The 13,494-nt window shown below is 45.9% G+C and overlaps 1 protein-coding gene and 1 long non-coding RNA gene across 4 annotated transcripts in view; one reads left to right on the top strand and one right to left on the bottom strand.

Annotated features, from left to right (window-relative positions):
* The window catches only part of DPYSL3 (dihydropyrimidinase like 3), a 110,224-nt gene that overhangs the window by 51,532 nt on the left and 45,198 nt on the right, over positions 1-13,494 (bottom strand). Inside the window, exons 1-2 of one of the 3 annotated variants that reach the window (XM_070233093.1) lie at positions 10,414-10,616; positions 9,989-10,195 (exon numbers count right to left, since the gene is read on the bottom strand). The exons of 1 other annotated variant lie outside the window; for it this stretch is intronic. In XM_070233093.1, the coding sequence (XP_070089194.1) occupies positions 9,989-10,027 (39 nt within the window). In that variant the 5' untranslated portion in view covers positions 10,028-10,195; positions 10,414-10,616. Of the gene's footprint in view, positions 1-9,988; positions 10,196-10,409; positions 10,617-13,494 lie in introns of those variants that run through there. One more of the 3 variants, XM_001501764.6, reaches the window with a different exon arrangement.
* Positions 9,175-10,980, top strand: LOC138917283 (uncharacterized). The gene is made up of 2 exons (XR_011425052.1): positions 9,175-9,465; positions 9,804-10,980. It is a non-coding gene; the product is annotated as an uncharacterized lncRNA (long non-coding RNA).

Here is a 13,494-nt window from a genome sequence, read left to right as displayed (position 1 = left end):
TAGAATGACCTACAACTAGGATATACAACTACGTACTGGGGCTTTGGGGAGAAAAAACAAAAGAGGAAGATTGGCAACAGATGTTAGCTCAGAGCCAATCTTCCTCACCAAAAAGGATACTTTCAAAAAAAAAAAAAAGAATCCTTCATTGGTATTTTTGCTAATTCAATGCATAATAGCGTCTGGTGCTGACAGTGGTGGGCACCTCCCTGGCAAGTTGGCTGTGTAAGCAGAACAGTGTGGAGCTGCTCCAGGCACGCTCAGAAGCAAGAGTGCTCTTAATGGGAAGGCTGCAGAGCTGCCCGAAGTAGGCAGTGCTCATGAGTCCAAACCCATGCACCAACTGGCTGTCATTCCTCCCATAACCTGAACTACTCGTGCCTCACAGGAAATAGGTGCAGAGAAGAACTTAATCCTGTACTTGAAGTAAGTGAACTCCAATTTGAACCAATGTCTCCTGACCTCGGAGGTGGGAGCAGATAAAAGAAGGTAGAATTTAAGAATTTAACCCCAGATAGAGGGGTTAAGAATGTGGGCTCTGAGTCCGTTTGAATTTTGGATCCCCCACTTAAGGCTTGTGCAATCCTAGGCAAATTTCTTGATCTAAGTTTCCTTATCAATAAATGGGAAGACCTAGTTGGCAATCCATCTACCAAACTTTGTTGTTTTTAGGATTACATGAGATAATGAATAAAAAGTACTTAATACAGGATACAATAAATATTAATTCTTCATATTATTAAATTAATTTTCTCTATATGGTCTAAATTAAATGTCCCATTGCTAGGCCCAGAGTTGATGGTCAACAAACACTTATTTATTCAATCAAAAAATAGCAAAATGCTGTTATTATACCTGCTTATATTATATATGACACATAGTACTTCAAAGGCTTTCTGACCTAAGATTTTAGGTTCCATGAACATACTTTAATTCTCCCATTTTGCCTTCCCTTATAGATGCTCCCTTTAAAAGGATCTAGTGATTATTATTACACATAGACCTATTTAGATCATAAACTGTACTGTTCCTACCCAGAGATGAGCTTGGTAAAATATGCTTTAACTGTCCCCACCCCTCAAACCAAAGAATGAATTTTAGAATAAAAGTTAATAACAGGAAGAGTTCCAAATATAAGCCCAGAGAAGTTGACAGATGCAGTAGGGTGAGGAACTGAAAATCTTTGAGAGAACACACACACAAGCATGAAAACATTCCATTTAAATGGCCAACCCTAAGAAAGAAACAAAAAAGAACTATGGGCTGCTCTTGAACCAAGCTTTCTAAAAGGCGGAATTTGCTGAACAAATGCACATTGGCCTATCTAATTGCTGCTAATGACTCTAATGATGTGTGGTTTCTGTGCAAAGGCAGAAAGAGGCCTCGATTAAGATCTATGTTAGATCCTCGTTCAAATAGTCATGGTGACAATTTTCTCTATTTGAAAGAAGACATAAAGGTCGGCATTAATTCTTTTAAATCATCTGCAGTAAGAGAAATGATGGGTCTGTTAGCAAGCAAGTAGTACCCAGGTAGGCCCCTCAACTAGGCTGAGGAGGAGGTCAGATGCGGAATTTGGAAGGAGAGGAATGGAGGCCTGAAAAGAAAGACAAATTATGGATGGACTCTCTGGCACATGTGCCCAAGTGTGGTCCCAGATTACAGTGAACTCCGCTTGTTCTACTAAAGTGCTGTCATGTTTCCCTTGGCCCAGTGATCCTGTGCGGTTTCTTAGAACCAGGCCTTATCTCTTAAAAGTTAATATACTAGAAAGTTGTCAATGAAATGGAGGATGATGTACAAGCACAAATGTATGTACATTCTGATCATCTTGCTTGAAACTATTCCTGCAAAGCAAGTGTTAAATGTATCCATTCAATTCAACAATTTACAGAAGGCTTAACATGTGCCAGCCAAAGGCTAAGTGCTGGAGATTCAGTGGGAACAGAATGAAAACCATCCCTACCTCATGGAGTGTCCATGGCATTATTTGGCCTTTGGGGTGGGTTATTTCCATTGGATGGCCGCCATCACATTTAAAATATTGGCAAGAGCAACTAGAGAAAGCTTGGTGAGCATTTACAGACCCGGAGTTGTTTTCTGTAGATTTGCTCGTTTGTTGGAGCAGTCTAGATTTGGGGCAACTGTCGCCTTTGTCCTCTTACCAATGGTAGTCTTATCCAAAAGAGAGACTATACGTGCCAGCAGATGAATCATGGTATCATTTTAATAATACTCATTTGAATTAATACTAAAGCTCTGCTAAGAAAAGGATGTATCAATCATCATTATTCCATTTCTCTCCTGCATAGTCTATTAACCAAGTCCACTCTCTGAAGGAGAAAAAGGAGAGGGTTTTAAGGGTAAAAAGCAACCAAAGATCCTTATATCCAACACAGATGTTGGCTGGTCCCACTGAGTTTAAACCAACAACTACTACCCTCATCCATTTTCTCCTTGCTCTCTCTTCCCTCACAGGGATGGCTTAAAATTCCTCTCTGTGCATTCAGAACAAAGTGAGGATGGCTGACCATGATCTCAGGAGAAAAGCGAAGACACAATAAAGGCCCAGAGGGTCATGTGCACCGGCAGGGACCTTGGGGATCATCTAGTTCCATGTCCTCATTTGACTGATGCAGAATCTGAGAGGAATAATAAGGGTTTGGCTAAAGTCACAAATAAACTAGAGGCAAAGGCAGGCCTGAACCATAATGTGCTGACACTCCATCCAGGGTTCTCTTCCTTTCCCTGCGTCAGAAAACAAGAGGGCTCCTTTGCTCTGCTAGTCAGAGGAACTCCTCTCTTTAAAAATGCAATCTCATTTTATCCTTCACATCTCATCATCCAGCCCTTCCATCGAAAAAAAGAGATGGATTAATTAAGCCATGAGAAATGTGTTCTCAAACTCCAAATGTCCCAAATAGGTTCCTGGACCATTCTAGTGTGGAGCTCCTCCATCTGGCTTAGAGTGCTGGGTGTGTCCTGTGTTTCTCTGCCTGGCTGAATGGGAACAGGGAGCCTGGCTCCTTCCACGTCTGGGAAGAGGACAGGGACAGAAAGTAAGAAGGGGCCTTGGGCCCAGATCTGCACTTACGGAAGGCAGAAAAATAGCATCTGCTTTTCCACCCTGCACTCATACATGCTCCAAGGCAAGAGCCAAAGACTAACTCATACAGCTGGAAGAGCAATGCATGCACCACTGTTAGGAGGACATGCACTCAGTCATTGTTCCAACGGTGATGTGATAGGTTTGGCCAGACCATCCCCACGCCTTCCACCCTGTGAATACTGACCCACACTGTGAGCTAAAAGGAGCGGACAGCTGGAAGTGATGGAGGTGGGGATAGTCATCTGTGGATATGGAATTACTGCTTTCCTGCCTATGAAACAAACTCATCTCTGGAGGAATCAATCCCAGGATCTTGCTTTTTCAGCTGTGTAACCTTAGTCAAGTTACTTAAATCTCTCTGAGCCTCTATCCAGAACACCAAACGATGGTTAATAATTGCAGCTATAGGAGTTGTTGTGAGTAACCCGAGATAATCCAAGTAGTTTGTGGTAAGGCATTCAATAAATGGCAGCTGTTAATAACCGCTCCACTATGTTGAGTCCCATCTTTCTAACCACTGAGTCCTCTACAATCTAATTAACAGAAGAAACATTCCTCAAGCGAAGCAGTTTTCATAGCGGACTCCACGTAGAGACTAGAGCCAAAAGAAGAGGGCGAGCTGAGGGGTTCATCCTATTCCAACAAACTATTTATTTTTTAAAGATTTTATTTTTTTCCTTTTTCTCCCCAAAGCCCTCTCGTACATAGTTGTATATTCTTAGTTGTGGGTCCTTCTAGTAGTGGCATGTGGGATGCCACCTCAGCGTGGCTTGATGAGTGGTGCCATGTCCACACCCAGGATTTGAACCGGTGAAACCGTGGGCTGCCTCAGCGGAGCGCACTAACTTAACCACTCGGCCACGGGGCAGCCTCCCAACAAACTATTTTTTTGAGGGACTCTATTTTATATATTGAAATAGACACATACTGAGTTTGATGAGAAAGGGACCTCGCAATAGAAGAATCTGAAAATAGAGGAGCCTACTCCTCTGGGCTGTCCAGGGTCCTTCTCATTTGTTTCCCACTGGCCTACAGAAAATGGGAGAAAAGGTAAAGTGGAGCATTGATTTGGGGAGGGAATAACCAGGGAGGAGTTCTTGCCTCCTGTTAACATCCATCCCAGGAGATGGTGAAATATGCAAATTTCCAGTCCCTTTATGATTAGAAGCACTGACTCAATCAAAGAGAGGCACATTTACATCCTAGCGAGACACTCCTACTGTTGTAAACATGTTGTAATTTTTCAAATGTACTAAGTAGACAAAAATAGTTCCAGGAACTACGTCAATAGGTAAAGAGCAGAAGGCCCTTTAGGATATGAAGGGGTTTTTGTCCCATTTCAAATTCCATTTTATTTTTTTCCAACGAAGGAGAAAGGGCAGAGAAAAAGACACTGAAGAAGGAATTGCGAAGAAATTGCTAGAAAGGATATTCACCATCTGTGTCACTCTAGGCTACATTGAAAACAATATAGCTAACTAAATAAGGAAAATGTGCTTTATTGAGGTTAAGGGACAGTCTCTGTACCCAAGTCCAAAGGCATCTAATGGCCTCTATTAGGTTGTCAGAAATGAAGGACAAGCATAACTCTGAGGAACAGTGGAATATAACTAAATCAAGAAAAAATAAGAGTTGCTATAGCACTGTTAATTTTTGTTTGTTTTTGAAAACTTATATTAAAAAAAATAGTTTTCCAAGTCGTCTTTCTACCCCAAACCTTTGTCAAGTGTTCTTTGATTAATTTTTACATTCCAAAGTAGTTGAGATTTCATAAATACATCAGTGTTTACCATCTTGAATACATCCAGGGTTCACAGACCACTTTCCCGGTCACTACCTCATTTGAGCCTTTCCATAGCCCAGCGAAATAAGTGGAGAGGATTTTTATTTATAAACTGACAGTTCTACCACACAGACTGGAATTCTCTCAGGAAATCTATTTCTCCAGAATTCCCCCAAGTGCCCAGCTGGCTCCGTCACAGCTACTAACACAGCACTTTGTCTACCTGAGGCATTTTGCTAGTATTTGAGAAAGAGGAATAACCTGGCTGAGAATAACCACATACCTGCTCAAAACATAAAGTAACAAATGAACACCCCAGGCAGGGCCTGGGCTAAGATTTCCATGATCAGATATCTAAGATGCTTTCCATTCCTAAGTCTTTGATATTTTTCCTCTGTCTTTTCCTCTGGAATTTCCCTTCTAAGATGCCTTACAGGGACAGAGCTGGCTTTGGGTGACTTCTTTCTTTTTGGTCTCCCAAACTTGAGTCCTCCATCTCCAAATATTTGCTCCCAATCCAAAGTGACACCTATTGAAGCAAGAGGAAGGCACAGATCCAGGGATGGGGTGGCACTTCTTGTCACTGCCCAGGTTCTAGTTTAGTTCTAAGCTTAACTGCTACAGAGATCTGGCTGTTCCTCCAGTTCCTAAGGTCCCTTCACTTCCCGTCCAAAATGTAAAATTCCCATGGCACCCGCAATGCTCACAATCACGCCCTTCAGGTGAGATCACAGCGCTCTGACTACGGGAACTAGACTGCAGCCTCCAGATCGTGTTCCTGACTGAGGATGTCTTCTGGCAATTCCCAAATGTCACACACGCTCAACAAGTCTCCAATGCAGCGGAAATGCATTATCTGCAAGATGGTATTTACTGCAACCCAATTAGCATTTGCAAAAAGCCAGTTCTCTGTGGTTTGTCTCCTAGAGGGAATTCTGGAGCTCTTTACCCACACCTTTCAAAATCACTGCACGTGCCTCTGGGAGGCAGGAGCTGTGCCACAGCAGCTGAGGCTGTGAAGTCAGACAAGACCTGGGTTTGATTTCCAGCTTTGCCCCAAAATTCTTGTTGTGTAACTCTGTATAACTGACTTCACCTATCTATGTTGCAATTTCTTTAACTGTAAAATGGGTTTTTGCAGAGATTCTGATAAGATAATACATATAGAGCACTGGAAGCTCAGTGTTAGGTCCCTACCCGCTCCCAGGGTCAGCTTCAAGTTGTAGCTTATATCAGAGGAAAACAAGGACTATTCCTATCAAAACTTTCTACCTGTGGAAATGATATGGTAGCTCCCATCCCCCAAATTGTTATTTATATCTATTTAAAATAAAAGGTAAGAGAGACTATATTATGGGATTTGTTGATAGTGGCAGTAAAAATATGGTATATAGGTCCTGCCAGGAGTAGGGACAGTCTGAGTCTTTCCTCTAAACCATCTGTCCTACCAAGACCAAGTACAGTCATGTGTCGATTAGATTAACGACAGGGATACATTCTGAGAAATGCATCATTAGGTGATTTCATTGTTGTATGAATATCATAGAGCGCTCCTACACAAACCTAGATGATATAGCCTACTACACACCTAGGCTATACGGTACTAATCTCATGGGCTGCCTGTCATACATGTGGTCCATCATTTACCAAAACGTCGTTATGTGGGACATGACTGTAACAGCGAGGACGGGAGCAGAGACACCAAGAGGAGTGTGCTGGTGAGGGCCACGCGCTTTGATTTCAGTCGGGTGGGTAGGTTATTACATCTCTGATCCTGGGCAAATGCATTTGATTTTCCAAGTTTCTTTTTAAAAAATCTCTAAGATAGTAATAACTACAGCACCTCTCAGCCAGTGTTGATCCAAGGATTAAATGAGACAATGCATGTAAGGGACACAGCAAAATACCTGACACAAACACTCAATAGGTGTGAGCTATTCTTATTAGGAACAAATTTAATTTATTTATTGATTTAATTGACAATCATTAGTCACCTATGTGCTAGCCACTGTGCTAGAGAGTGGAGACAGAGGTGAATGAAAGGTCCCTACTCCGATCTGCTGAACCACCCCAAACTGCCAGTCTCTAACACTTAGGAGCAAGGGCTAGTGTCGAGGTAGAAGGTGCAGGTCATGCACATAGGTGACCTGAGAAGGGACAATGAGATCTGAAACCTGAGCTATTCACAGGGAAAGCCCCAGCCAATTCTACTAGCAACAGAGAAATGCCCCCCTCCAGGAAACCAATTAGCACAGGATAGTACCAAGGCTTTAATCTCAGGAGGGGAGCAAAATTAGGTGGAAGGAAAAACAAAACACAAACAAACCCTGAGTGTGGCCCCCAAATTGTGGCAGACAGTAGTGCCTAGGGAGGCAAAGGGTACACGGCAAGCAAGACTGCCCCCATCGGTCCTCAGATGACAGTGACATTTAGCTACTGGGTGGGGCAGCCTTCACAGAAAAGGAATATAGAGAGGAGAGGAAACTTCATTCAAATTCCATAATCCTACCATTTTAAAAAATGGACTAGAATTGACAGTAGAGGATATATGTTATGTTTAAATATTTAATCATGTTTTCTGTATATGTATATCTGTGCCTGTATTTTGATGTTTGTGACTATATCTAGGAAGGGTATCTCAACCCTTGTAGTATGCAGATAATCATAATCATCTATAGATATGCAAACATATAAAAAATATTTTATTCTACAATAGAATTCTTGTTCAGGGAAATACAAATACAAAGCATGGGAAAAATGTGCAAATGGATTCCTTGCCCCCAAAGCCCAACGCCCCCCTCCTGCCATGCCCCTCATCTCCCCGCTACTCCACATCCCTTTCAACAATGAAGACCAGGCAGGGCTGGCTGGAAGAAATTCACAACCACGGTCCATTCCTGCCACAGCTGCTGGAGACACAGCCCCAGCTTCAAGGCAGAGGCTGCGATGCAGCACCACGCCCCACGCGCAGAGAGAAAGGATGGAAGCCGCACTGAAAATGAAGAATGCACCCCAGGGAGGACCATCCAAACAGGAACAAAAGGGAACCCCTTGCAAACCCGGCCCTGAGATTAGGGCACAACCACATTTATGGGGGCTTTCTAAGGCAAGTTATCAGGGCTAAATTTCTCTATCTTTTCTTAAAGATGGTTTAAGTGATACCTAAAAGAATGGGCGTGGCCCTCAGTGCCATATCATAGGCTGAGGCCATAAGAAGAACCATCGCAGTCTTCAGACTAGGAAGAAAAAAATAATCTGTTCTTTGCTTATCCCAAACAGGAGAATCAGCAAATGCATACTGGATGTAAAAGCAAGCGGCACACACGCAGCATACCTCCTGCATGTAACAGCATGTGAGCTGGGGTCCATCCCTCCTGAATTAGGGAAATAAGTATAAATATTGAGCTTTTGTCCCAATCAGCCTTTTTTTTCATGATATCTTCCACAGCTCTTGGCAAAGATGACTGGCACTGAGAAAATACTGTGCATTGTAAAAGACCCACAATGTTTCCTCAGTAATGTGAGGAGTCAATGGTATCAGGTAGTGGGAAAGGAGGATGGGTTTAAAGCCAATGCCTCTACCTGGCAAAAGGATCCCTACTCATCCCAACTCTTCCCCCTGTGGAGTGTTTCTTCCCTGGGACCAGGTGGACAGCAGGTAGGGGTGGGGTGCACTTGTGTGGGGTGAAGCTCAGGTGCATGAAAAAGACAGGATGCTGCAATAGAAATATACTACTTGACAATAAAGTGCTCTAGAAGCGAGAACAGCTTCCTCCTGCCTGCAGAGGGAAAGGTCCTGGATGGCAATCGCAACCACACAGGGTGTTGCGAACATACTGGAACAAGCGCAAACACACCCACGCCCACAGCAAAACCTGGCGGATCTGGGCAAATTAACCACGGTAGCAGGTACAGCTTTGCCCCAGGGCAGCTGCAGAGCCTCCCAGGGGCCAGCTGATCACTTCCTTTGTTCGTCTTGCAAAGATGGAGTAGCCACCCATTTCCCCACTACACACCCCATTCACTACAGACAAAGCACAACCGCACTGCTTCGTGCTAAACAAACAAACGTCAGTGGTTTTTTGTTGCTGTTTTGCTTTTTCTTAAAAATGCTCATCCCAGCCTGTCGTACGCCCCTTCCATTCGGGGGCATTATTTCAGCGCATCCCGGAGGAATCCCGGGCCGGGGCGCGGTATTTTGCTACGAGATCTCCTTGCGGGACGCCGGTGAAGATGCGGTTCCTGTACCTGATAATGGCACGTCCCCTCTCCACCCCGCCCTAGGCGCTCGCCCAGAGCATCTGACACCCGCCGGCCGCGGGTGGCTCGGTCTTGCACACAATGGCAGTTGGACACGGCAGGCACACTGCGTGCGCCTGCGACCGCAAACTAAAATCTGCTCTAAAAACTCAGCCTTTTCTTGGGATGAAGAGGAGAAATGACATGAAAATTGTAAAATACATCGAGGGCAAAAAAAGTTGGTCGTTCCCGCTACAGCCACGTTAGCTGTCCAGTCCCGAATATGACGCACCGAAATATGAATCGGGGTGAATGCAGGCAAGAAGGGGACAAGGTGAGGACGGATGGTCCAGACACCCCACCACCCTCGAGGCGCGGGGGCCAGAGCCATAGGGCTGGAGCTTGGAGAGGGGCGCGGTCGGGCTACCAAGTATCCCTGGGGAAAGGTGTCATCTCTCCACACCCCGCCCCGCCAAAGGAACCTTAAACAAAAAGAACGCTCCGCCTGGGGCAGCACGCACTGACACCCCGGGCGGCGCGGGGGTCCAGGGAGAGCCGTGAGCCCTGCGTGATTCGGGAACTACCGGGTGGTGGGAAAGAAGGATAAATAATCCAAAGTTCTCTGCGCCACTGTTTGGGTTTCCTCTTTGTTTTGTTTTCCCCAAACCCCAGGGTCGTTCCGTCTGGGTGGCGCCCGCCGCGCCGGCTAGACTGACCGCCGCTCTCCACCCCCCGGACCCCGGGTCTCCATCCCTCCCCGGGGACCGGACCAGGGAAGCCGGTGGATCCGGGCCGCCCCCGCCCGGCGCAGCGGGCAGCCAGCGATGAGAGACGGAGGCGCCCGGCGCCCGACTCACCGTGATCCGCGGGATGTTCTTCTTGCCTTGGTAGGACATGGTGGCGGCGGTGGCTGCAGCAGCTGCCTCCCTCCCTCCTTCTTCTGCTCGTGCTCGCCGGCGCCGTCCTCAGCGCACAGCGCCCCGAGATCAGGTGGAGCGAATGGTGCGCTGGCCGCGGCCGCCGCCTCCTCTCGCCTCCGCCCCCCTCCCGGGCTCCCGCGGCGGCTGCCAGAGACAATAGTAAATCTCCCCGGTCCCCCTTTCACCCCCGACCCCCCCGCCACACACACCCTCCTCCACTCGCGTTCACGCCCGGGCTTTTTTTTTTTTTTTCTTTTTGCGGTGCCAGCTGGGACCCCGTAAGACAAGAATGGCTGATCCGCGACTCCTCCCTCTTCGCTCTTATCCCTATTGATTTTCCTCTTTGCATCTGCCTCACCCACTTTTTCTTTTTCTTCCTTTTTTTGTGACTTGCGAGTGCGGCGGAGCCAGCCTGCTCCACAGCCACCAGAGGGCGCGAGGGACTTTTCCGGGTGGGGATGCTGCAGTCCCGGGTGTCGAAGAGAAGCTGTAGCGTCGCCTATCCTGGCCTGGCGGGCCAAGCCCGGGAAAGAGCCACCGCCTCCGACCAGCCCCGGGCCCGACTGCCCACCTTCGGCGCCCTCGCTTCAGAAAGGAGACGGCTGGGGACTTCCCTCCCCGAACCCGCTCTCCACCGCGCTGATGCACGGCGGCCGCCTTTGTTACAGCGAAGGGCTGGGCGCCGCCTCTGCCGGGCTGGCCGCGGGGTGTGTAAACAGCCAGCACGGTCCTTCCGAAAGCAGAGAACGGCTCAGACTTTGTGCATCCTGGCCGGCCCGCTGCTATCCTGAGACCACGAAAATCCGTATCAGAGCGTGTGAAGCAACCACTCATTTTCGGAGGGAGGGCCGCGAGGGGCACCGTGTCAGTTAACATCAACTGTTCTCTCCATTTCAAAAGTAGTCTCAAAATAATATGTTTTAAAGGAACTGCACTGCCTGGCTCTCAGAATCGAAGGAGGGGTATTAATGCTGCTCTGTGAGTAGAGTGGAAACCACCTGCAGTGGGAAGGCCAAGCCTGGCCCACGACTGTGCAGCCACGGACCCTGAGCCGCACTGCTCCTGCTCCCCTCCGTCGCGAACCATGTGCGCGCCTCCCACTCGAGTTTACTTTAGGCAGAGCTGACAGACAAAGGTCAATACGGTACTGGCAAAAATACGGCCTTTCGGCGCTGGAATATATTGTCCTTTAGCTACCTGCTAAACTCAAAGGGCCAAGGGAGACATTTGGAGGGGCCACTGTGGGTCAGGGCTGAGCGGTGGTCAGTGTGGGGGAGCTTCCTCAGCTCTGCTGAAGAATAATCCCAAACATACGGTTTAAATAGCAACAACAAAAATGGCTTGCTATGCAAAAACTGTAAAACTCTAAGACAAGTCTTCTACCATCCCCACTCCTCAGTTGTGATCCTCATGCCCTACTCCTAAATAGAAATTCTGTAGATGTCACTAAGCATGACTAGGTCTGTGTTAGGGATCTTGAATTCACATTTCTATAAGGCAGGCCACTAACCACAGTTTGGAACAGCTTTTCACTAAATTGAAGGTTTCCTTTGCAATAGAGAAGCTATTTAAGCATCCACAAAAAGAAGGTACAGAATATTCCAGTTTGCGCTTTTCCATAAACCTGAAATGAACCAGCCTGGTCACATAATCAAAGGGCAGACTAGGCCCCCCCGAAACACTCCCTCAAGTGAGTTAATCTTAGCAGCGGGTTATTCATGGGTAACTGGACTGAATGCAGTCTTCACAGGAAAAGTCCGCAGCAGTCTCCACTTTATTTCTGTGATACTCTGGCTAGGAGAATGAATGCCAGGCAAAGGTCACCTCCCAGTACTCTTCTGCAAAGCACAGGGGGAAAAAAAGGGCTGAAATGCAAGGCACGCCCTAAACATTTTGCTTTGTTCTTAGAGCTTAAATGCGGAGACCACTAGCCAAGAGTTGTGAAATTACAAAGCATTCTGGGGATTGGCATGCAAATGAGCAGGATTATATTTAGAATAGAGTAAAAAGAGAATTAACTGCATACTATGAAAACTTGCAGAACTCTCTCTTAATCTTTCTCGTGGATTTGACTGCCCCAAACTTGCTGGAAGGAATCTTGCAAGTTTTTCTTAAGAAAAGCAAAAATATGTAGAGGATATTTACAACCCTAAAGAAATACCACTGCTTTTTTTTTTTAATTTCATTGGTTTCTTTCCACTTTTTGTATCCTGATTATCTCCTGTTATTATAATCCAGGACACTTTCTACTAAATACATTTATACCATATTTTTGATCAGTTGATGATTTTGTGTGTGTGTGTGTGTGTTGTTTCACATTACAAGACTTGGTTAAACTCTTTGAGGTTTGGTTTGCATGCAAGAGGCCATGCAGAATAGGACTTGTGATGTGTTTCTCCGGATCAGACTCCTGTGACAAGCCATGCCCAGGAATGCGTAATAACCAGCTAATTGGTTCAAGCTGTTGCCAAAATCAGAAATGTACAACAAACACGAGTTTTTCCCTCTTTCGTCTCCTTCAATCATCGTTCTCTTTCTTAAAATAGTGTCTAAGATGAGTTTGAAAGGAAAAGCCTTCTTTGGCTGTGCTTTTCTATTCAAGGAATAAGAAAGGCAGCCATCAACACAGGATGCCTCTGTGTCTGGCCAAGTGAATGAAGAGTGGAACCAGCATGGATGTTTTCCACAGGAGAATGACTCTGAATGGTTTTCCTTGGACACAGCAATGCTTGGCTTTAGGTATCTCAGGAAACTATGAGAGAGAGAGAGGGAGACACAGAGAGACTTAATTTATGGTCCCAAAGAAACTTAATTTTGGCCACCAAACCTGCCACATCAGTAGAATTCTACACCTCAATCAAGGCTACTTTGTCCTCGTTGCTCAGGCCAAAGGTTTGACATCATCCTTGACTTCTTTCCTTCAATCACACTCCATATCCAATCTGTCGGGAAAGGCTATTGGTTCTGTCTTTTAGCTATATCCAGACTATGGTCTCTTCTCTTCATCCAAAGCTTCTCTCTATGTCTCACCACCATCAGCTATCACCTGGACAACTGCAGTAACCTCCTAATTGGGCTCTCTTCTTCACCATCATTCATTCATTCATTCAATCTCGAAATAGTCACCCAATATTCACCTTGTGCTTACAACATGCTATTATTTTTCTAGGTGCTAGTGGTATAGAGGTGAATAATAACCACAATAACAATAATGTCCCAGATCTCATGGAGTTTATTTATATCCTGAGTCAAAAGAGTACCACCTGTCACTTTTTCGCCCCCTCTGTGCTTTATCTTCTTGGTACTATTAATTTATTATTGCGTATTATCCTTTTCCCCATCATTAAAATGTAAGCTCCCTGAGATGAGGGCAGGGAATGTGTCTATTTTATTTGCTGCTATGTCCTGAGTGTGTGAAATAGGGCCTTGCCCACAGAAATCTC

Source organism: Equus caballus, chromosome 14, assembly GCF_041296265.1.
Source record: "Equus caballus isolate H_3958 breed thoroughbred chromosome 14, TB-T2T, whole genome shotgun sequence".
Classification (NCBI taxonomy): domain Eukaryota; kingdom Metazoa; phylum Chordata; class Mammalia; order Perissodactyla; family Equidae; genus Equus; species Equus caballus.
Note: the sequence above shows the minus strand (reverse complement) of the source record. Positions and strands in the feature narration are given on the sequence as shown.